The sequence below is a fragment of the Trichechus manatus genome, unplaced genomic scaffold (assembly GCF_000243295.1).
Source record: "Trichechus manatus latirostris isolate Lorelei unplaced genomic scaffold, TriManLat1.0 scaffold00056, whole genome shotgun sequence".
Lineage (NCBI taxonomy): Eukaryota > Metazoa > Chordata > Mammalia > Sirenia > Trichechidae > Trichechus > Trichechus manatus.
This window is the reverse complement of record NW_004443992.1, coordinates 15168657-15192878: the sequence shown is the minus strand read 5'-3', so window position 1 is coordinate 15192878 and position 24222 is coordinate 15168657. Positions and strand designations below refer to the sequence as shown.

General features: G+C 37.7%; 1 protein-coding gene across 3 annotated transcripts in view; it reads right to left on the bottom strand.

Moving 5' to 3' along the window:
• Nucleotides 1–635: 635 nt before the first annotated feature.
• The window catches only part of CCNYL1 (cyclin Y like 1), a 43780-nt gene continuing 20193 nt past the window's right edge, over nt 636–24222 (bottom strand). Inside the window, exons 4-10 of one of the 3 annotated variants that reach the window (XM_004378277.3) lie at nt 19871–19971; nt 16602–16637; nt 13574–13625; nt 11485–11604; nt 7927–8093; nt 4402–4564; nt 636–3223 (exon numbers count right to left, since the gene is read on the bottom strand). In XM_004378277.3, coding sequence (XP_004378334.1) covers nt 3107–3223; nt 4402–4564; nt 7927–8093; nt 11485–11604; nt 13574–13625; nt 16602–16637; nt 19871–19971 — 756 coding nt within the window. In that variant the 3' untranslated portion in view covers nt 636–3106. The remainder of the gene's footprint in view (nt 3224–4401; nt 4565–7926; nt 8094–11484; nt 11605–13573; nt 13626–16601; nt 16638–19870; nt 19972–24222) is intronic. The other 2 variants (XM_023733038.1, XM_004378278.2) reach the window with 2 other exon arrangements.

Genomic DNA, 24222 nt, shown 5'->3' with positions numbered 1-24222 from the left:
AAAATTAAAGCCAAAGGGGGAAAGAACAATTTTCAAAGATACTATTTATTCTATAGCTTGTTCTTGAAGCCACGGGTTCATGTCCATTGTCCCTCCTCCAAAAGTTTTTTTTTTTTTTTTTTTTTAACCTTTGACCACTCGTATGTTGGCATTTCTGCATCCCTTAGATCGGTGCAAACCATCCTATAAACAATGATTTATATGATAGATTTTTTTCTTCTTCTAAACTAAGTCTGCATCACTTATCCTAATCAGTAATTTATCAAGAACGGAGTGGTGTTTAAAGATCTGACCTTAGGCACCGAAGAATTAAGGTGGATGAAAGTGCAACAATGCTGCCAGGATTTAGTGAGAACTGCTTAAGTGGAGTGGCTAGGCTTGAAGCCGTACAGAGATTTGGCATATTTCTAATTGAAATGTTAGCTTAAAAATAGAATTTTGAAGTCAAATTATGTGGCTTATATTAAAAAAAAAAAAAACAAAAAACTAAACCCATTGGCATCGAGTCGATTCCAACTCATAGCGACCCTACAGGACAGAACAGAACTGCCCCACAGGGTCTCCAAGGAGCTGCTGGTGGATTTGAACTGCCAACCTTTTGGTTAGCAGCCACAGCTCTTAACCACTGTGCCACCAGGGCTATGGCTTACATCAAGTCACCCTCTTTACAGCAAGCCCAATTCTAGTTTCTGTTCTTCCATTTTCTTTCCTCTTTAACTTGTTGGAAACCACAAATACCTCATGTTCTGATTCTATTCCTGTAATTCCTTCTACTTCGGTACATTTTGCTTAATTCTCTCCTCTGATGTGCTTTTCCCTCTCAGGCACAATTCAAAGATGCTATCTAATCCACTATGCCACTAACTTAATGCTATTCCATATTGAAATTCCACTAAAACGACATCTATTTAAAAGGCTTAACTTACACAGAAATGTCAGCATTACTCTTAACTTCTATTTATAGAACTTTGTTACAGTACAGTTGCCAATGATTGTGTTATAAACTATAATCTAGTTGAAAAGAGCAAAAAAAAAAAAGTGACTACATCTTAACTACAGGAATGGGTCAAACCAACTTCTGATGGTCAGAGCTTTGGAAATGCTTTAAAACCTACTAGGACTGAATGAAAACAACTGCGTTAGGCAGAGACGTAATGCTGCGTGAACAGAGCAAAATGTTACAAACACACTAGCCATATTTTAATTAAAATAGAGTTTTATTAGCTTTTCTTTTAATACAAACATGAGAAAGAAAAACCACGTAAGTTGTAGCATTCTTTTCAAACTAAAACTGCAATCAATACTTAAGTCTCCAAGCTCCAAATTCCATAAGCAATGTTTTTGAGGTGGTAGATTGTAATATTTTATATACCATTATTTATCACTTATGCCTCTGTCCTTTATAAGTGACGGAACCTGCAGCACTCAATATAATGTGAAGTTTTGCTATGACAAGAGAAAGTATTCCTGGCCCATAAATGATTTGTATACAGGCAAAATTCCTAGGATGTACATTTGAGAAGGTAGGAGAAATAGATTTTAGAGAACAATTCTTTTTTTTTTTTAAACTATTTCAAATTTAGGTGACTTTGTATCCATCTCCTAAAATTCTTACTCCCCGCCCTTTAAAGCCTGAAGTTAGGGTTCCTAAGTTTGTGTAAGTTCCTTGTTTAAATAACAAGACTTGCAATGGGACAACTACACGTAGGTTACCATGTCGGATAACAAAGTTGTTTCATATCATCCATCACTATTAGGGTTCAATTTCTTTTATTAGATGTGAGTTACACTGCTCTTCATAATCTTCCTTTACCAAATGTAGAGAAGAGAAACTTAGGTGGTCAAAGCAGATAAACAGTTCACAGCCCTGCAAAAAACTATTTAAAAAAGTAAAGAGGAGGGCACGCCTATGGAGATGCAGGGTGTCCCAAAAGTCTTAGTGATTTGAAGCTTTGATACCTGTGGAAGTATAAATGCTACAAACTTACAAAACATCATCCGAAAGTTTAAGTTTCTTTTAAACTTAGTTTTGTAAATTTTGAAAATTTAAGCTTTTAATTTTAATTCTTTGTTTCAGTTAATGTTTGTCATCTTCAAGAGGGGCTGAAAAAAAATTAAAATTAAAAGCGTACTTAAAATTCACAAAATAAGTATAAGAGAAACTTAAACTTCCAAACGAGTTTTTAAAAGTGTGATAGCGTTTATACTTCTGCTGCAGTGCACTGGGGCTCTGAAGTGCACTTTATTAAAGCTGAAAATTGCACTAAGGCTTTCAGGACACCTTGTATTTCATTACCTGCTTGTTATCACTGGACCACCATGTTGGCTGGAATAACTAAAATATCTTTTAACACATTTATTTAACAAGTAAGAGGAAAATTATCAGAAAATGAGAAGCACCATTATAGTTCACAAGAAACGCAGCATGGACCCAACAGAAGTAGATAATCAGTAACTAATACTTTCCAAGTTTATGATCCCAAACATGCTGAAACATTAATTAGTGCTTGCAAAGAATTTGAATGACAGTGTTATCCAGCAGCTTTTTGGTTTAAACTGATTGCTAATAATGACTAGCAGCTTCACTGATATAGTAGGAAGAACCCTTCAATGCCTAACCATGCTACAGTCTCTGCTTCTAAGTGGCTTTTTGAGTTGTTAAGAGTCCCATGTTTTAATAGTAATACTGCATTGATTCTAAAGGCATATGCAGCAATATTTGGGGGGTGAGAGGGTGACAGGAAAAATAGGAAAACATAAAAGTTATATCATTAGTGTCTTTAAAGTCTAAAAATTTAGACTATTAATTAAAAAACCTCAGTTCACAGCTATCAGCCTACACAGTAAGCAAATATCTGTGAGCTTTCACTTTGAAGTGGTTTTTGTAACTCCGTTTATATTAAAAAGGACAGAAGAGTGTGTTGCACTGACAAGGTCCCATTCTTTCCTATGACATGTAATCCTTGCTGTCCGTGAGTCTCTTGAATTCGCTGTCCTTCCTTTAGCTGAAAATACTAAGTTTGCTGGTTTTTGAGCAGGAGGGGTGATATTTCTCCAGTCTTTGTAGATGAGGGGTTCATGATGTTACAACCCCTCATGTCTCCCCTTAAGAAAGGATAGCATTAGAGCGCTGAATACCAATGAAATTATCAGCACTGAAAGACCTTCTCATAGCAGCTCTGCACAAGTCTTTGTATTTGTCTTCACACAATCTGGAAATGGCCTAGGAAAAGCAATCAAATAGAACACAGGTACAAGAATTTTAAAAAAAGATTCCAATCTTAAAAAAGGATCACTGATGATAAGCCACATATCCAGACTCCTTTAGATCGTTCATAGTTACTGATACATTGGATATCTGAGGTCTACATTGCCAGGCTGTGGGGATGCTACTTCCTGCCAGTTCACTAAGGTGCAAAGAGTAATACCCTTTGAGGGCTATGATTAAATTTCCAGAGCAAGAGGGTACTTAAATTGGGCTTTCAAAGATGTCAAAGGTATTGTGACAGGCTCCTAAAAGCAGAATCATCTGTGACCTGTGCACTTGTTCATTAAACATAATGCACATACACTTGTGCCAAATCAGTGTTTATTCAGCTATTAGTCTATCCAACCTTCATTAGTTATTATACACTCTAAGCAAATTTTAATGAGGCAGGCATGTGCTGAACTCTGTTGGAGGGTATGAAAGGTCTACAGACTGAAGCACCAAAAAGTGCTATTATACTCACACACTAATTAATGGTACAAAAACGTATTATTCTACAGTACCACCGAGGTATCACACAAATGTCAATTTTAAGTATGTGTCCATTTCAGCTGTGGATAATTTTACAATTTTGCTGTATACTCACCAAAAATCAGAAGCTGTAAATATTACTTTGTCCCATAAAAATTACCATTCCCATTAAAAACCCATGTACTTTCTACACCCAGTATTTGAAACACCCCACACATTTATACATTTAAGTATAGGCCACTCTGCTTAGCCACTAATGCTATGTCTAATAAACTCATGGGATTGAACTGTGTTATGTAAACACTGACATGATTTTGCAAACTGAGTTAGACAGTCAAAAGTAGTAAGCAGATTAGGTATGTAGGTATAAAATCCTAAGAAATTATTCATGTATGGTTCTGTGAAGGTTCAAAAGGACAAACCATTGAAAACAGATTAAATTTCATTAAAAATATCTTGAATTATGGTCACAGAAGAGACAGTATCTATAGTTTATGTGGATCATAAAAGACACAGGAAATATGATGCCAAAGGGTTAATAAGCTCTTCCATGTGTTAATTTAAAAGATTTCCGTTTGCCTAATCACTACTTAATACGTTTAGCTGAAGATACTGGCTTCAGTGGCTGACAGAACACCCGCTCAGTGATCTCACAGGCTTACCTCTAGGTTCTGTGCTCTTTCTTTGCTAAGAGGTGCAAAGAGAAAACTCAGGTTGTTGTCATCTGCCAAGGAGCGAAGGTCAAAGTAGTATTTGGCATAAACACTAGCAGGAACATTAATATTAAACTGAAGTAGCTCCAAAAAATGCCTTTCCATTTCATTCCTGCAGGAGGAAGAACACAACAAAACCAACATGGGACAATTTTAGTCAACTGCACTATCTTCAAAAATATTCTAAGCTAGTAGGATGGCTCTAAATTCTGTTTTGAAACAAATAAGGCTCCCCCACTAGATTAATGCACTAGTGTTCGAACAAGGTACAGCTATTTGTGGTCCTTTCTGCATCCCAGCACTGGGAGTTTGGGATGAGGGGGAAAAGGTTATGGCCCTCTTATGCACTCGTGCTGCTGACTCGGGGGCTCATTCTTCAGAGTTCCATTAGTGCAGCTGTACGATTCATACTCCAGGCTCACTAACAGGCCCCACTATAGTGATCAGATGAAAGCAGTGATGTATGCTGTTTATTAGCTCTGAAGAACTTGCAGACATTTTCACCGGGCTGACAGCAGGAAGGGGCTTATTGAAGTAGATATACACCAACAAAAGGAGTGGGCACGTCACCACGGCAACAAATGGATCCATCGAGAGCCACTGCTATTATTTCTGAGGGGGAAAACCTCTTGAGGCAACAAGGATTCATCTTAAATAAATAAATAAATAAATAAGCAAGCAAGCTACATTCGCAGGGAAGGGAATACCCTCCCCCAGTGCAAGGCGCTATGTCAAAGGGCAGAACACAAGTTTCTGCTCACCTTCATCTTGCTAGGGTGAGAAACTGTCACTATGACAAAACAGGATACTCTTTTTTAAGCTTTGGAAGACAGATCAAAGATAGACATCGTGCCTAGACTAAATCCATTTTACAATATGACCTCTCTAGACCTGTGAACTCATGTGATGTCTCTCCTGTGTTGGGGATGAAGCCTTGAGATGCTGAGCACCCACTGCCCCTCCCAGAACAAGTAGACACACGTGCAGCCATACACGCAGGGGCCAGTTTAATCAAATAGGAAAGGAGAATGTTGGGAGAGTCTTTTGATATATGAACTTAACAAGTGTTTAAGTAAAAACATAAAATTGGTGAATCTTACGACCTTCACAGTAATCACATTAGAGAGTTATTAAAAATGATAAATACCTGAACAAATATGAGAGGTTTATCTGACAACACATTTAGCTTCTTGGTCTTAAAGTTTTAAAATATTATCCATGGGGAAGGTCAACAAATGCACAGTGTTCTCCTATATGGAGAACTGTTAGAATATGAGCAGAGATGTGGTTGTCTCATTTATTGAACTTAAAATCCAAATAAACATACTTCCAAAATTAATTTCCTGTTCATATAGCCGTAAGTCTATAGAAATGTAAATCAGATGTTTTGATAATCAGCTAATCAGGACTTAATTTACTACAGGAATAAATGCACTTCACTATCCCTTTTATAGTTTATCCATTAATACATTTTAATTGTGTAGAAATACAGTACTTCATAGGATTAACATGTCTATTAATAGAGGTTTAATCACTGAAGGAAAACATTATGTCCACAGAATATGCATCTTCTGGGTTTTTTTTTTTTTAAATGACTAGATGGCTGAATAGCATGCCATTTACAGGCAAAGCAAATTTTCTGAGTAGCAGCTGCTCAGTTTAACTTATTCTTTTGAAGGAAAATATATTCTACTAAGACATGTAGAAACTTTTAATAAAAATCAGACAGGACCCAATTTAAATTTTTTTTCAGTTTAGACTCACAATGAGACCATTACAGATAGCAGTCAATAGCATGGAGACGAAACAAATGTATACTAAACACTTTGTTGCAATGCTAATTTTGAAAGAGCAACCTGTTATAAGCATAGCTCCTGTTGTTTCTCTGTTTATACACAAAAAGGATTGTTAAGAACTAGTCTCCTGGTAGCCAAACCCTGCTACTACTGCTCCTGAAGTTCTCATCTGTGAAAACTTACACATTCCCTTGCGTGTTCTCTGATGCTGTAACTAGAACTAGGGTCCCAGCTGGCTTAGCTGCAGATTTTGAGAAAATACCAGCTCCCATCATGGCAGGGCTAGCATTCCTCCTTTCAAGGGACCAGTGTGAAGACTGATAACAATAGCAATCAAAACCACTTTGCTTCTGCAATTTCCCAAAGTACTTCAGTCTGTTGCAAATCTATTATGGAGATTTCCTTTGCGGCCACACCCTTCCCTAAGATGGGTGCCAGCAATATCACCATGACCACTCAGTTTACACCATTATCCAAGTGGTCATTTCCACACCAATAATCACTGATCTCTCTTTTAATCAGAAGTATCCTCACTTCCCTTGTAAATACAGTTTGGTAATTTCACATGATAGTCTTATCTGGAATAACAACAGTCAAAGGTAACAAAAACAAACTCTTGCTACTGCCTGTCATGATCTTGATCTTATGCTGCTCAATATAATCAAAGAGGTGTCCTTTCATATTTTCTTAAATGCCACCCACAAAGACATTTTCACTGTCAAGGGGGCAACTGAGCATCTTTGCTAGAAACCTCTCTCCAGCTTACCCTGTCTAGCACGTTCGGGGAACTCACAGCCATCAGGGAGGCCTGATCAGACGCCCTCATTAGGTTTGGTATTTTGGACTCATGTTAGCATGCAGTTTTTTGAGCAGCTTCATTACTAAGCCAGGCTGCTTGCACTCTCACAGTCAACTCAGGACGCCACACCAAGCTAAGTGTCCCAGGAGACTCTTCAAGTGGTGAGGACTGCGTGATGCCCAGTGATGCTTCTCAGACAGCCCCAGAAAGGAACTTCCAAACCCCTCAGACCTACCTCTAAATACACAGAACACTCTTAATAGGGAGGAGGCAGGAGCAGGAAGGATCTGAAACTTTTATGTGTGGCTATTTAATTTTGTCCTGCCAAGGAATGCCTATCTGTTTATCGCATGGTTTCTGGCACAAGAGATCTCCAATGAACAAAAAGAGGGGAGGGGGTGGGATCAGCAAAAGGAAATATACAATGTGTGACTCAGGTTGAAGCTATAACCTCTTAATGCTCCGGAGGCCAACTAATTCCTTAACAGTGGTCAAACACTTATTTCAAAGGCCAGAGGTATGCCCTTTATAAATGGACTGGGACTGGAAGACAACTTTAAAAGAGCCATATTTACTATCCTATGTTGTTCTGGTAGTAAGCTTATAAAATGTTTGCCAAAAACGATCAGAAAAATACATTTTAATTTATCACAAGCAGATTATTACAACAATAACAAAACAACTACCAATTAATGATGGAAAATATGAACTGTTATACCACAGCTGGAGAGAAAGAAGTATGTAGTTTTATGCCTATTTCAGTTCTCCGCAATGTTGTATTTATTGTATTTAAAAATATTTATTAAAATGTAAACTTTACGGGAGCAAATGAGGTACTGGAAAATGGTTAGAAAGTTCACCAAAACCTTACAAACTCACATGTCCTCAACTGTAATGTCCTTGAGGATCTGGCAGTAGTCCACATTCCATACAGCCTGATCGTCCCAAACCTTGGAGGCAAGAAGAATGGCTCCCAAAACAATTCTTTTCCAGTTAGTGGGACAAATGTCGATCTCAGCATAAGTTAAAAGCCTTTCTAAGTAAACCTGCAAAAGTAGAGCACTGGTCTTTGATTTTAGTTCAGTTTAAGTGCTGTGATAAGAACTGTTATGATAGATTGCATCTGTTTTTGACTAGAAAATGCTGTTTACTCTTATGTTCTACAGAGACTTTGCTCAGTCGGCCAGAACAAGAGGCCAGATCCTGGTTTTAAGTCAGATACCTCTGTTATCTACTCTGCCCATGCAATTTCCAGCCCAATTTTGGTCACAGGAATGACTGGACATTTCAGCAAAGGGCATCCTGTAGGAGGCACTCTGTTATGACCATCACACTCAAAAAGGACAGCATATACAGGCCTAGTGTGAATTAACCACGTTCAGTAACTACTCAAGAGCCTGCCATGTGCAATGTGCTGGCTGTTATGTAATGATTTTACACATATGTAGTGTTTAAATATGTAAAGCCCTAGTAATTCTGAGCATATTTTTATCTTCACCTTTTCACAATAACTAACCCTTTTGTGGTGCTAGCTTGAGGATACAAACTAGCAGGCAAGAGAGCCTCCCAGTGGCTGCTATGCAGTGCAGCATGCCAGGCGGCTTCACAGAAGTGCACTGCAGCCTGGTCTGCACAACGGTAGCACATCCCTGTGTTTAGGACCTTCACAAGGAACACATGTATGCAAAAGGATGCTCTGTCTCATAGCCCCTATTTCTCACGTCTCCATTATCATTTCATGATAACTTGTTTTCTGCCTTACATAATCTATAGCTTAGTCAATTCCTATTGATTAAAAGGCAGTGACAGACCAACCAATCTCTGTCCCTGAGATTCTTCAAAATCTGCCAGTTAGTTTGTGAGATGATTTCATGTATCATTTTACATGTATCAAACATTATTCTACAAAGAACAGGGTGAAGTTAACAAAGTTAGGAAAAGATTATAGAGGTAAGCTATGATTTGTTTACCTCAGATGATGCTCTGCATAAGGGTATATATGCTATTTGAACTCTTTGTATAAAGACAAAAAGAAAAAGTCAATTTTTAAACAGTATGTTTACTGTCTGAAAGTTATCAGATTGACAAATAGTTACTGAACATGACATCGTAGTCTTAGTGAAATTCTGCTCCCATTCCCAAAAGCTCAGTGCTCTCAAGTATCCTAAGAGGCACTTAAAATTGGCAATCCCCCACCTTCCTGCCCCCTTACTGGCAAACTTGTCATGTGCTGATACTCCTGTATACCATTTGCCCTTCTGTGTCAGAGAAAGTTATTTCTTTCTTCCTACTAAAGGCTACTTGATCCCAACCATGCCCACTTCTGCAGAATTATGATGTCTCCTTTTGAAGAACTTCTACAGACTTTCCCCGATATGAATGTGCTTTCGTTGTTCCCACTACACCCCTCACAGCCCCTAGTATGTTCCTCTCATTTTGTTCACAGTACCATGTCCTGATGCCAGTTTCTCATTTCCATTCTCTCCTTAATTTACTTTATTTTAGCCCATCCCCTGCCACTATTGCTCTACTGAAACTACTCTTCCAAGGCCATCAGTGCCTTCACACACACAAAGCAGAGCTCTTCATCCCAACTCTGCCCCCGGCTTCCCTAATAACCTGTAGCCTCAGTGCTGCTGCCAAAAACCTACCTATGAGTCATCCCTCTCTAATCTCTTAGCAATTCTTGTTAAAGGCACCTTCATCAAGGACCAATTCTTATTCTTCAGAATAAGAGTCACCACCTATCACCTCTCACCTGTATCACTGCAACTGCCTCCTCTCTCCTCTGCCTTCCAACTACAGTCTATTCTCCCCAAAGCAGCCAGAACAACCTCTTAAAGTAAGAGCCCTTAACTTCCATGCTCAAGATCTGCCAGAAGTTTTCCCATGGTCTACAAGCTACAAGGCCTGAGGAGATATGACGATGGCCCTCTCTGACTTCACCTCCTGCATTCTTTCCTTCATTTGTCACTCAGATCATACTGGCCTTCTTGCTGTTCCCTGAATATACTAAACATGCTCCTGCCTCTGGGTCTTTGCACATATTCCCTCTGCCTATAATGTCAGGTCTCCTTATCTTTACATGGCTGTGTTCTCAGTTCATTCAGGTCATTGTTCCAATGTTACCTCCTTAGAGAGGCTCTTCCTGACTATTCTATCTAAAATAGTAAACACTTATAATCACTTTTTCTCTCTTTACCTTGCTTTATCTTCTTGGTATACTATTACATGAAATATTCATATTTTTTAAAATATTCATTAAAAAGAAACACTGCTGTCTTCCTCAGTAGAATATAGACGACATAAAGGCAAGAACTTTGTTCAATCTGTTCCCTCCTCTATCCCCAATACTCAGAATAGTGGCATGGATTAGGTATTCCGTGAGTACTTAAAGAATGAGCAACTTCTAGCCCAAATTCATGCTCCAAGTGATTACCAGACATTGCCACTCTGCTACCTCACAGGTATATCAAGCCTTAATGTGTAAAATGAGCCCCCCTCTTCCAACCCAGATATTCTTCTTCCTGCCTTATTTATCTCTAGGTATGGAAGTACCACTCTTGCTCTCTTAGCATGTGCTAGGCATTCCAAATGGCCTGCAGCTCCTGAAAAGACCTGTGTCTGATCCAGTGCCTACTGACAGGGCTCTAGTCAAAAGCATATGCCTCCCCTCCTAAGTTTTAACTGGATGCTAAAGAGATAGGTACTGACCTAAGAATTCTCTCCTTCCAAACCATAAAGTTAACTTTCTTTTTAAGTTTGCTGTAGGAAGGAGTAAAACAATCCCAACCATCTCTCACCTGAATGGGATTTAAATGATAAAATCTTACCACAGTAATTCTGTATGGATGATACAAAGGTAGCTCAGCAGGCTAACTAGCAAAAGTCTTTCCAAGCACTACTGGCACTACCATCCTGGACAACTTCAAGAGCAGGCACAGAAGGCAAGCAGGTATGGGTTAACACCCATCATCCAAGGAATAGAGAATTTAGGGCCGTAGTTCTCAATCAGGACACACATCAGAATTGCCTGGGGACTAGCGCCTGGGACTCATCTTAGACCTACACTGAGTTGATCTCTGCCTGCGGGCCAGGTGGTCTTGTTATTGTTCCCCATTCCCCATAACAAACCACATATGTGTGCATGTGGGTATACTGCATGTGAATGTGTGGGCTTAGAGTAGGGAGGGAAAGAGCAGAAATCTCTCCTGCTGCCTTCAATAGCAACTGTTTTGTGATGGGAAAAGCAATGGCAACATTTTAAACTGTAATGATTATTAAGCTTGAATGTGTGTACTTTCCTTTGATGGGCTTCTCTTAATAAAGTTCTGATGAAAATTTCAGGAATCTACTTTTATTTGAAAAACAGGATCATACCATGGTGTATAAGACAGAAACTTCTAAAGATGTTTTATGACAGAAGAAATGTCTTACCAAAGTTACTATTGCACATTCAGCTGTTAGCTGTGCAGCGCTGAAAAGAGTACGGACAAATCTGTAAATAAATTTGTGTTCAGGATCATGTTGAAAGTATTCCTCCGGAACCTTTTCTCGCTGAAAGAAGAAAAGATGCAATATCAGTACCCACTAAAGAAAAATTCTTCAGTAATCTTAAGATAGCAGTGTTCATATCTGTGCCCACATGCCCCTTAAAATAATTTTGATTGGGTGATATATCTTTTAGTCCTTCAAATATAAACAATGGGATCTTAAAATGCCATAGTGATTCAATACCCACCACCAACCATTAAAGAAAAATACAGGCACAAATTTGTTGTTATTGGGTGTCGTCATTTGGTTCCGACTCATAGTGACCCTATGTACAACAGAATGAAATACTGCCTGGTCCTGCACCATCCTCACAATCGTTGCTATGTCTGAGCCCACTGTTGCAGCCACTGTGTCAATCCATCTCATTAAGGGTCTTCCTCTTTTTTGCTGACCCTCTACTTTACCAAGCATGATGTCCTTCTCCAGGGACTGGTCCCTCCTGATAACTCATCCAAAGTACGTGAGACAAAGTTTCACCAGCCTCGTGTCTAAGCAGTATTCTGGCTGTACTTCTTCCAAGACAGATTTGTTCATTCTTCTCGCAGTCCATAGTATATTCAATATTTTTCGCCAACACCATAATTCAAAGGCATCAATTCTTCTTCGGTCTTCCTTATACATTGTCTACATTTCGCATGCATATGAGGTGACTGAAAACACCATGGCTTGGGTCAGGTGCACCTTAGTCCTCAAGGTGACATATTTGTTTTTTAACACTTTAAAGATGTCTTTTGCAGCAGATTTGCCCCATGCAATTCATCGTCTGATTTCATGACTGCTGCTTCCAAGGGTGTTGACTGTGGATCCAAGTAAAATGAAATCTTCGACAACTTCAATATCTTCTGTTTATCATATTGCTGTTTATGGGCCTAGTTGTGAGGAATTTTGTTTTCTTTACATTGAGGTGTAATCCATACTGAAGGCTGTAGTCTTTGATCTTCATCAGTAAGTGCTTCAACTCTTCATCACTTTCAGCAGGCAAGGTTGTATCATCTGCGTAGCACAGGATGTTAATGAATCTCCCTCCAATCCTGATGCCTTGTTCTTGTTCATACAGTCCAGCTTCTCAGATTATTTACTCAGTATACAGACTGAATACATATGGTGAAAGGATGCAACAACCCTCACGCACATCCTTCCTGATTTTAAACCATGCGGTATCCCCTTGTTCTGCTGGAACGACTGCCTCTCGGCCTATGTATAGGTTCTGTGTGAGTACAATTTAGTGTTCTGGAAATACCATTCTTCACCATCTTATCCGTAATTTGTTATGAGACACACAGTCAAATGCCTTTGCACAGTCAATAAAACACAAGTTAACATCAAATACCAAGTACTTGGAAATAAACCTAAAAACAAGTTCAGAAAATTTACATTGTTCCTTTCCACTTTCCCCCTCAACAGAATTCTATCCAAATGTAAATATTTTTAGGTTTGAAAGTCTTAATGATCATCATATAGCCTACTTCTGTGCAATAAACCTTGAAACAACTTTATTTCCCTGTAACCTTAAGGCACTGTCCAACACAGTAACAGCAGCCACATGTGACTATTAAAGCACTTGAAATGTGCCTAATGCAACAGAGGAAGTGAATTTATTTTATGTAATTCTAATTTATTTAAATTGAAATAGTTTTCTAATTTTCTTCATAGAGATCTTACATAGTTATTCAGTTTATTTCCAAGTACTTTGTATTTGATGCTACTGAAAAGACACATCATCTGTTATTTGGGCACGTTGACTCACCTTGGCACGCCGATTAGACAAAGCTGCAAGTTCTCACTCTTATACAACACTCATAAGGCAGGGGGTGTGGGAGGGTGTGGATGTGGCAATGACTTTTTAAAGGAAAATGATTTTGACTTAAGCTGAAGGGAGTGTTTTTTCTTCTAGTAATCTCAAAGCAAATCAGTATGAAATAAACACAGCTTTATAAGAGAAAAGTACAACCTCAGTAAAGCTGACACTTACTGTGAGTGGATGTGATCTCTCATCAAAAATATCCAAGGATCTATTTGCATCTCTATAAAATAAGAATGTGCATTAAAAAAATGAATTCAGGAATTGTTAACATCTTAGTAAAATACCTGCTAGGAACAGAGGCGAAGCTTAATCTTCAACAAAGCAGTTTTACAAATTCTTCTCCTGGATTTTGCCTTTAAGTTTTCCCGGCTTCTTTTTATGCAACCCAAGTACTGTGAAATCTTTTCGACAGTGACCAGCCAGAGATGCCTTTAAACAGTGACCCTCCCTAACAAGCAATGCTAGTAAACCAAATATATTTCACTCCTCTAACCTCATACTGGAGCCCTGGCGGCACAGTAGTTAAGTGCTCGGCTGCAAACCAAAAGGTTGGCAGTTTGAATCTTCCAGCCGCTCCTTGGAAACCCTACGGGGCAGTTCTACTCTGTCCTGTGGGTTCGCTATGAGTCGGAATCAACTCGACAGCAGCAGGTTTGGTTTTTGGTAACCTCACATGGAATACACAAGAATGTTTTACAAGGCAATTGTGGTGGGCAATAAAGTCTTTAGAACTTTAATGAGCTTGAATATGAGGTTCAGATTTCCCAGGTTGTCTCTCCTTGGTTCTCTATATTTCTTCTTCTCTCTTTTAAACAGTTTGAGCTAAAAACTGTTTTTGTATTTTACAAGAGCCTTTTAGCTTATAAGTTCATCACACTAATACACTGTGCTCATTTAAACCAGTGGCTCTCAAAAGGTGGTCTGCAGACCCCTGGGGATGCCCCCCAACCTTTTCAGGAGGCCCTGAGGTCCAAATTATTTTCACAACAATACTAACATTACTTGCCTTTTTCATTATTTGACATTTGCAATGATTGTGTAAAAGCAAAAGTGGGTACATGCCCGTTCCATCAAGGCAGTGGTAGCAAACTGTAATAGTAATCATTCTATTCTTTGCTGCCACATACTTCAGATAAAAAAAAAAAAGCCGGCTTTGCTTAAGAAACACCCTGGATGAAACAGTAAAAATGGTGTCATTAAATCTGGACTCATCTTTTTAATCTTGTGAGTGAATAAATGGAAAGTACTCATAAAGCACTTCTGCATCTGAAGTATGGCTGTGTTAAAGAAGATGTGAACTAGCAGCTTTTTTCATAGAACATTTTTATTTGTAAGTATGACTAACAAATTGTCATTTCAAGAAAACAATGTAGTATTTGTTGCCAAAGATAAAATTGAAGCTTTCAAGCTAAAAATTAGGATTTGGAAAACTTTTATGTTCTACCGTGAACTTGATAGCTTAACACTTAGAAACTTGATACTTAAGGTTGGTGGCTCATACTAACAAAAGTGAATTTCTGACACTGTAAAATGAAATGTGAACCAATATTTTCCCAACAACCAATGCATATTATAAAACCATGTACAGGTAACAGATGCATTCAACGTGCAAGACAGACCAATAGGTATTAATTTAACAGAGTACTAAAAGTTCACTGATGTGGTTTAAAGTACCACTGTAACTAATTTAAGAAACTACCATGTGTGGTATCAAAGACTATCCACAATTATCTGAAGGCTTTTAAAATAGACCTTTTTCTGACTATATATATGCACGAAGCTGGGTTTTCTCATTGTTTCTTCAAAACAACAAACTGCAAAAGACTGAAGGCAGAAGTTGATATAACAGTCCAGCTTTCTGGTATTAAGTCACACATTAAAAAGACTTGTAAACCAATGATACACTTTTAATTCTTCTGTGGAAATAGTTATTTTTCATAAAAAGTATTATTTATTTTAACACAGTGGTTCTCAACCAGCGGCGATTCTGCTCCCCCTAGAGGACATTTGACTATGTCTGGAGACACTTTTGGTTGTCACAATGGGGGCTGGGGGGTTGTCATGGATTGAATTGTGTCCCCCAAAAAATGTGTGTAGCAACTTGGCTAGGTCATGATTCCCAGTATTGTATGATTGTGTTATCTGATGTGATTTCCTTATGTGTTGTAAACTCTATCACTATGATGAGATTTATGTGATCTCCTCGTGTGTTGTAAATTCTATCACTGTGATGAGGTTTTACTGATGAGGCTGACAAGATTAATCTCTTAATGCAATCACTTTTGAGATATAAGAGAGAGAAGCGAGCAGAGACACATAGGAACCTCATACCACCAAGAAAGCAGTGCCAGGAGCAAAGCGCATCCTTTGGACCTGAGGTTCCTACGCAGAGAAGCTCCCAGACCAAAGGAAGACTGATGACATGGACTTTCCTCCAGAGCCGACAGAGAGAGAAAGCCTCCTTGTGGAGCTGATGCCCTGATTTTGGACTTGTAGCCTACTGGACTGTTAAGACAATAAACTCTCTTTGCTAAATCCATCCACTTGTGGTATTCCTGTTAGAGCAGCACCAGATGACAGAGACGGGGTGATATTGGCATCTAGTAGGTAGAAGCCAGTTGTTGTTGCTGTGCTGTTGAGTTGATTCCAACTCACAGCGACCCTATATGACAGAGCAGAACTGCCCCACACGGTTTCCTAGGCGGTAATCTTTACAGGAGTAGATTGCCAGGTCTCTTCTCCCACTAAGAGGCTGGTGAGTTCTAACTACCAGTTAGCAGTCAAGCACTTAACCACTGCACCACCAGGGCTTCTTAGGCAGAGACCAGGGATACTGCTAAACACCCTACAGTGTACAGGACAACCTTTCACAACAAAAAATTATCTAGCTTAAAGCATCAATGGCACCAAGGTTGAGAAACCCTGTTAACATACACTGGATTTATTTTTTAAATTGTCAATTTTAATTTCTAAAACAGTAAATATTAATTTAACTAACATAAACAAATGCTCTTTGGGATCCTCAATTTTAGAGATAAAAGAACACTGAGACAAAAAACAAATTATTCACTTTAATATTGTAATAAAAGCACTCTACAGCTTACTCCAATAATGTCTATAGACATTACCTAACATAAACTTGTTATCATGCAAAGTAATTAGCTGGAATAACAAGACAGGTTTTAACAGAGCTCACCTGTTCTTTATGTGGTAATATATTGCTAAGGTCACACTGTGGAGGAAAAAAAATTATTTGTAAAAACGAATTTTATCATTTTTTAGGTATGAAGACATTTCTTTAAAAAGAGGGGAGAGAGAAGGGCTTCCGTGGCCCCCAAATCTTCTAATTCAGAAGAGTTCCTCACAGGCACTTTTTCCTTTGTTAGTTCTTTGGCTTTTGGCAAAAATAGGAGAATTAAAATGCTAGGCAGTGTGCATGAATATTATAAGTTATAATGAATATTATGATATATAAATTATTACATATTTCCCATCATTTGCCCTTCTACCCATGAACCTTTCATCCCGTGCAAGTTATATCTATTTGTACATATGCTTAAGTTTAAGCCACGTAGTGTTTATTTTCTGTGCTTTTTTAAAGTTGGTAGGTACTGCATTTCAGCTGATTTTAGTTCACTATTCACCTGCTTCACCCATTTTCCATTATTTCCCTAAAAGTAAATTTAAAAAGGTACTTTATGCCAGATAATATCATTTAAAATTATTTTGCATAATTATTAGTAGAAAGTTTATTAGCAAATTCAAGTATCTATAAAGTCATAAAATCGACGATGAGACTAGCTATTCTTATATAAGCAGTGCTAGCAATGCAGCATACTACTACACAATATAATACTAATGGCAAGTATTCTGAAATCAGTTTAAATGAAACATTAATCAACAGATACTCTAAGTTACTGCATTCCTAAATTACCCACAGCTGTTGTGTACTAGGGACCAGAGGGCTTCTCTTGGATAAATTTTATGCTTCCACTTGCCCTCAGTGCCTAAAATGAAGCTCAAAATAATTGCGGGAAGGCAAATCTGAATTTTAAAAGTAGATCTACAGAATATTAGCACTTTAAAAAGAAGCTGTTACTTCTTTGAAAATGTGCTTATGGAGTTTAAGATACCTTTTTAATGAACAAGTAACATTATTAGCATCAAAGATGGATACTTCTACAGTGCTTCAAACAGTTTCATCTCCAAAATAATTTTAAAATCACAGAATTTGAAGCTGTATACTGAAAAGGACCACCAAACTTTAGATGCCACTTAATCCAACAACCTGTTTTACAGATAAGGGAACCAAGGCTTAAAACTGACTTGCCCAAGGTCCCATCAATGGTCAGAAGCAGCTCTTTCTACTATTGCAATCACCTGAGAATCTTTAAAAACTGCCCGCCTTCCACCCCCAGACATTCTGGTTTATTGACACTGGGTACAACTTGGACATCAGGATTTCTTTTTAAATCTCCTCAGGTGATTCCAAAGTGCAGCAAAGTTTAGGAACCACTGAGTTAGGGTTAAGATCAGAATCACCTGGGATGCTTTTGGCCATATAATTATGCCTCACATATGCCTACCAAAAGGTTTGAGAGTATATAAATGGGGGGGGGGGATGTAAGAGGGGAGAGCTTGAACTTGTTTGCCGACATATATTTTGAAAAAAATTGCTCGCCAACCCCACTTAGAACAATGTACTATTACACAATAACATTTTCAAAATCCTTTCTAAAAGCCAATTTGCCCTATTAATTTGCTAAGTAAATTTGTTCTCTATTATACTGAAGAATGTTATTTTTAAAACTTAATGACAGCAAATTAAAACTTACTGTACTTCCAAAAGCAAATTTCTAAAAATTAGACTATTTAAACTGGAAAGAAGCATAAAACCTACTTGTTTGAAAAAAAATTAGTCCTAAAAAAAGCTACTCTTGAATTATAGGCAGTCCTCAGATTAAGAATGAGATGCATTCCTAAGCCTGTCTTTAAGTTGAATTTGTAGGTAAATTGGAACAGGTACATCCAGTTCTTACTTAGCCTAACTTTAGTGCAAGAAAAGGCTCAAGCTTTTTCAATGATTTAAAAGCTGCACGTACATCAAGCGACGGTGACTGTGATGAAGAATTTGCTGCAAGTAGGAGTTGGTTCAATTGTTTCAAAGTGAGGGCAAATTTATATAACATTACAGTGCACGGTGAAGCAGCGAGTGCCATTCTTAAATACAAGCTGTCCTTAAGTCAGACGTTCTTAACTCAGGGACTTACTGTATATACTGAACCATCAGGATCTTTTTAAACTCAAAAGAAGCTGGAGACTTTAAAGTCTGTTTTTCACCCATGGATTTGGGCCCATGACTGAATAAAAACATTCAGTGATTACTAAATAGGTGCCAAGGCTCAAGGTTCAGTTTTTGCTGAAAAATGATTTGATCTTAACTACTGTTACAAGCGAGAGAGGAAACTTCCATTATTATGGTTGTGAACTTGCTATTTTTAATTGAAGTATAAAAGCTTTAAAAAGCTGGTACATAAGAAACAAAATTAAGTTTATAAGCTAATTATGATTTTAAGGTTGAAAAATAAAATTGGGGGTATTAATATTCTAGACTAGTATTTCCCAAACTGTGTTTTGAAAATCAGCGCTCATTATCTCGAGATGTTAATAATGTTTCCTGGACAACCCCAATAGAGTCAGGAAGCTCTGCACAGTTTTTTACATAAGCTTGAAAGGTTTAGCTTGGGATGTTTTGAAAATGCATCTCTAAGGTATCCCCAGAAATGAAGAATAGTTGTCATCATCATGACTGTTCACGTTTGCTTAAGTACAGACCTGACCACAGCTATGTTTCCAACACTTCATCTCTTTCATTATTCCCTGCTGAACAAAGTTCATCAAGTAAGAAATTAAACTTAAGAATTTGTTTTTTAAGACTGGTTGAAAAGGAGAACTGAATTTTCATACAGAAACACTGCAGAGGGGAAAAAGCATGAGGCGAAAAATCTGACAAAATTCAATTAAATTTAAATGCAGATACACTCTGGTGCCAGTAGGGGACAAGCTGTCCCTTCTTCCAAGAGTAGCTTCCAAGGTAGTACACACTGTCTTAGGCCTATAACTCACAAAGAACTAATTTTCTCCTAGAAACACCCAATAAAAAGCACCTCCTTCTCATTATGTTCAACAATGTCATGACAATATAAATCCATCAAATAAAGAGGAACACTTTTCCTAAGATTCCTTATTTGCTAAATTGGCTTCCCCCTTCTACCATGCACTATAGGATTAAAATGGAAATTGAAATTCATATTTAGGTCCTTGAAATCAATATATACTTGACACCAGTTTCTTAAACTGATCACTAAAAAGGACAATCAAATGACTAAGACAATCATGTATAGCTTGGCCGCTTTTAGCATAGGGGGGTCTGTCACTCAGCCTTGGCAACCTAGTTGTACTCACCATTTTATTGTGGTTCTAAGATTAGGCTGGCTGACTGTGCTGTCATCTAGAAATATTGTTGAGCATGAGCTATACTTTTTAGTAAGCTGCCCTGGAGATACCTGAAGGGGAAGGGAAATAGAAGAAAATGTCACAGTAAGTTAAGTCTATAAAAGTGTGTTTTTCCTTCCTTAGTTAAAATGTCAAACGATAAAGCATTAAGAAATTTCTTGCACTTCATGAACTGCCTGAGTGTGATATCCTGTGCGGCCGGCTATATGGGAAACCCATTGGACATTCTAATTTCCACAGAAAACATTTGAGGAATGGGTTATAAAATGCTGCCCTTGCTTTGGTACATATAATCGAATCTGACAAGCATCTATTACAAATACTATTCATAATACTATTTGTAATTATTATTTGGAGGACTAAATTCTCCTTTAAACCAGAAGTTTTTTTTAATTGTATCTAAACTTATATGTTTCTTAAGCTATTTAGTTAATGTGTAACTTTTATAATTTCAAAAACATACAGCATGAAAAATGAAAATAATGTAAAAAGTTTAGAATAAGATTTCAGTGTTTTTTTCCTTAAGTAATGAAAAGCAGATGAGATTTTCTATTTGTACTATTCATTTACTGCAGTAAAATGTAATGCCTTAAGTAATACTGACATGAGAGCATTTTATTGCAATAAATGAAAGCCAGAAACTAATAAACTACTAATAAGTGTATTAGTTCAGGAGACAGTGTGATGAAACAAGCGATGTTTGAGGATCAGAGGCTCTTCGTGGCAGGCTGCTCTGACACTAACAAGCTAGTGGGCCAGAGGTCTCTCTGGGCCTCAGTTTCCTGATCTAGAAGATAAAAAGAATATTGCTTTAAGAGTCTCTCACATCCAAAAACCAGATAACAAAACCAACCCTGGGAATTTACTTTCACTTTATGTTTAAATAAAACTGCCATTATATTACTCAAGTGATAACCTCAGAGGATGCTTTCCATTCATTTGAGGAATTTATTAATTTTATTCTATGGGTTATTTGACACACATAAAGACACTTTGTGCTCACACTGCTGTCTGCCTGCAATGCCCTTTTCCTCCTCCTTGTCCCAGCCAGCTTGAGCCCAACTACTTTCCGAGAACCTTTACCAACAATCAACTACACCACAAAACTGTTCTTCTGTATGGCACACATCTAGTTTAACACTTGTTATATGATAGTGATTGCTTGCAGGGTATCCCGATAAGACAGTAAGCTTCTTTAGGGAAGGGAGGAGGACTCTTCTACCTCCAGCTGCCAAGCACAGAATCTGAGGCAAATTCAGCAAGTATTTGACAAATTACTTTTCAAAATCAATTACAATTTGGAAGGTAAATCTTAATACAGATACAATTTAGTGAGAATTTATCTGCAGTGATACAGAAGTGGCAATGAATTTGTACAGCTCTCTAGAGAAATTAGCTTTAAAACACTTTAGAAGTATCCATTTATTTGCAAAGAGTTCAAGAATATAGCAATAGTCAGATACTAAAATAGCCTAAACTATGTTGACAATTCTCTTCTTTAAAAATAAGACCAATATCCAAAATCCCAGTCACTTTAAGTAGTTGAATATAACAATAGCATTCTTTAAGCCACAGAAAACCAATGATGTGTGTTTTTTGTTTTGTTTTGTTTACTAATTCAGATGAGCCTTCCTTCCTCCTAAAATAAAATCATTTTACCATGCTGTTACAACAAGTACATGAAAGGCAGGGCAGGGAGAAGATCTGGTTGATGCTTTTTAAAACACAGAGCATTTAAAAACTGCCAGTAGCAATAATCAGCAATATCTGTATAGTACATAAAATACCATTTTCCTTGTTCCAGATGTTTTACTGCAAAGCCACATACTTCTTATTAACAAAAAGTCCTAGATGTTATATTTTTGAAAAGTATTACTTTTTGGAGGACTAACTTCTCCTTCAAGCCAGAAATTTTTAAACTATATCTAAATTCTGATATGCTTCTTAAGTTATTCAGTTAATATGTAATTTGCTTTTATAATCTCAAAAACGTATACAGAATGTGAACTGAAAATTCATTCATTCAAATACTTTAAGTGGATGGAGATTATCTTTTAAGGTCACTACTCTTAGGGGATAACATGGCATACACTACTGCAACATAACAAAAATCAACTCTGACCAAAACCCCACACATAGGGGGAATAAAAAGAACAGAAAGGAAATGTACCAAAATATACACTAGTTGGTAGAGCTTTAGGTGACATTTTCTCCTATTTAAAAAATTTTTTCCTATTATGAATGCATATTGGTTTATCTTTGAAAATATCAGAGCTAAAACATTTAAAAATTTTAAATGTTGGTCTCACAGCCCTATGGGGTTTAGTGAATTTTAGTGATTTAATGAGTCAGGAACTTCTGGTCTACTGGTGAGACACAGCCGAAGAAACACTGAATGCTTCCCCATCAGTCCAAGCCTACTCTAAACTCCTGCTTGAAAACAGATTGTGGAATTATCCACTCCAGGGCAATGGCCAGAAACAGCTTTTTTTTTTTTTTTTTTTTTTTTAACCCAGGCCATTCCCAAATTTAAAGGTGACCAGAAAAAGATGAATGCAGGAACGCTCTGTACCTAACATCTAAGCAGGGGACAAACCACTCACTTCTAACTACTTGAACTTTTCCATATCAAGAACACTCATACTTCTCTTAGACTAGAAGCTGGCAGAATTAAGTGTCTGAGCAGAGCCTGGATGTGTCTGCCATCAGATTACCTGCCCCTCATCTTGCTTAAGAATTTAAGACAACTGTCCTCTGTGCTTGAAGCCTTGCCATTGCTGGTTCACAACCTCAATAAACTACACTGATAAACATAAAGATGTAAAAGGTAAATACTGAAAAAAATCAACTGCAGAAACACTACTGACAATTTAGTGTTCATTAGTATTATTTCGGTTGGTCATTAGGCTAGACAGGGACAAAGAAGAGTATTGATCTTACTTCATTCATTTGATACAAGTAACAGAGAAGATGGAATTTTACCATCTTTAAAAAAAAGAAAGGGGGTATCTGGTAGACTTAAGGTTGAATGGCAACACTAAAAAATAATCATACTTAATATGATCAGTAAATCACAACCCAAACCTTACCATCAAAGGTCAGGTATGTATTGATATCCTGTCCTCACTCACTGACTTTTCCCATTGTGTTTAATGCCTCTTGTTTTAACATACTAAAAAATAAAACTCAAGTTCATTTTTTTCTCTCCCCTTGTTTACCAGACAAGTTTTAGATATGCATGTTAAGAATTAATGACTTTTAATTAACATGAAAATTCCTAACACTTTATACATTAATGAAGACTATTCCATCTACATTGCACATTATTGGGACAACATGGAAGGATGCCTGGTTTAAACAGAATTCTTCATCAAGGCCTTAGTAGGAAAGTAGTATGCTAATTATATGCTAGGTATAACTAAAAAACTGTCTGCATTAGTATCATCAGTCACATTGAATTAAAACTTCAAACTCAGATTTGCACTTTAAATATAGGTCCTAAATATAAGTTTGGACCGACCACAAATCTATTTCCTCTCCCTCCCGAAATCTCACTAGAATTACTGTAAAGGCATTTAAAAGAAGGTTACACTTCATAAGATTAAAGACCAGGAGACTAGGAGACAGGATAAGCAGCAGATGATTTTTAAAAATGTTTGAAAGATGAAAACTAGATAAAAGAGTGGTAAGTGACTTGGCATAACAGAGGAAGCACAACCTTGGTGCCTACAGTCAGTGACTCAGACAGAAGAAACAAGCCAGTCTGTCTTGCAGAACCCAAGCTGGGTACAGAACTCAGAGGGCATAAGGTATCCTGGAAGATAGGGTGAAACATGAAACAAAAGACAGGAAGACCAGTTGAAAACCCATGGTTAGAGGCCCAAAACCCACCCCACTGCCACTGAGTTGATTCCAATTCATAGTGATCCTACAGGAGAGAGTAGAACTGCCTCCTAGGGTTTCCAAGGCTGTAATCTTTATGGAAGCGGACTGCCATGTCTTTCTCCCGTGGAGCGGCTGGTGGGTTCATACTGCAGACCTTTTGGTTAGCAGCCGAGCGCTTAACCACTGCATCACCAGGGCCCCTCTGGTTAGAAGCCTAGGTCTGCCTGTTCCATCTCATAGGAATCCAGAAGTTTGTTCTTTGGAGATATTAAACCTGAGGGTTTCTGAAAGCATAGATACCACTCTCAGGGCAGAAACCTGGTAAATCAAAAAATACATACACTGAAGGAAACCCCAGTGGCACAGTGGTTAAGTGCTACTACGGCTGCTAACCAAAAGGCTGGCAGTTCAAATCC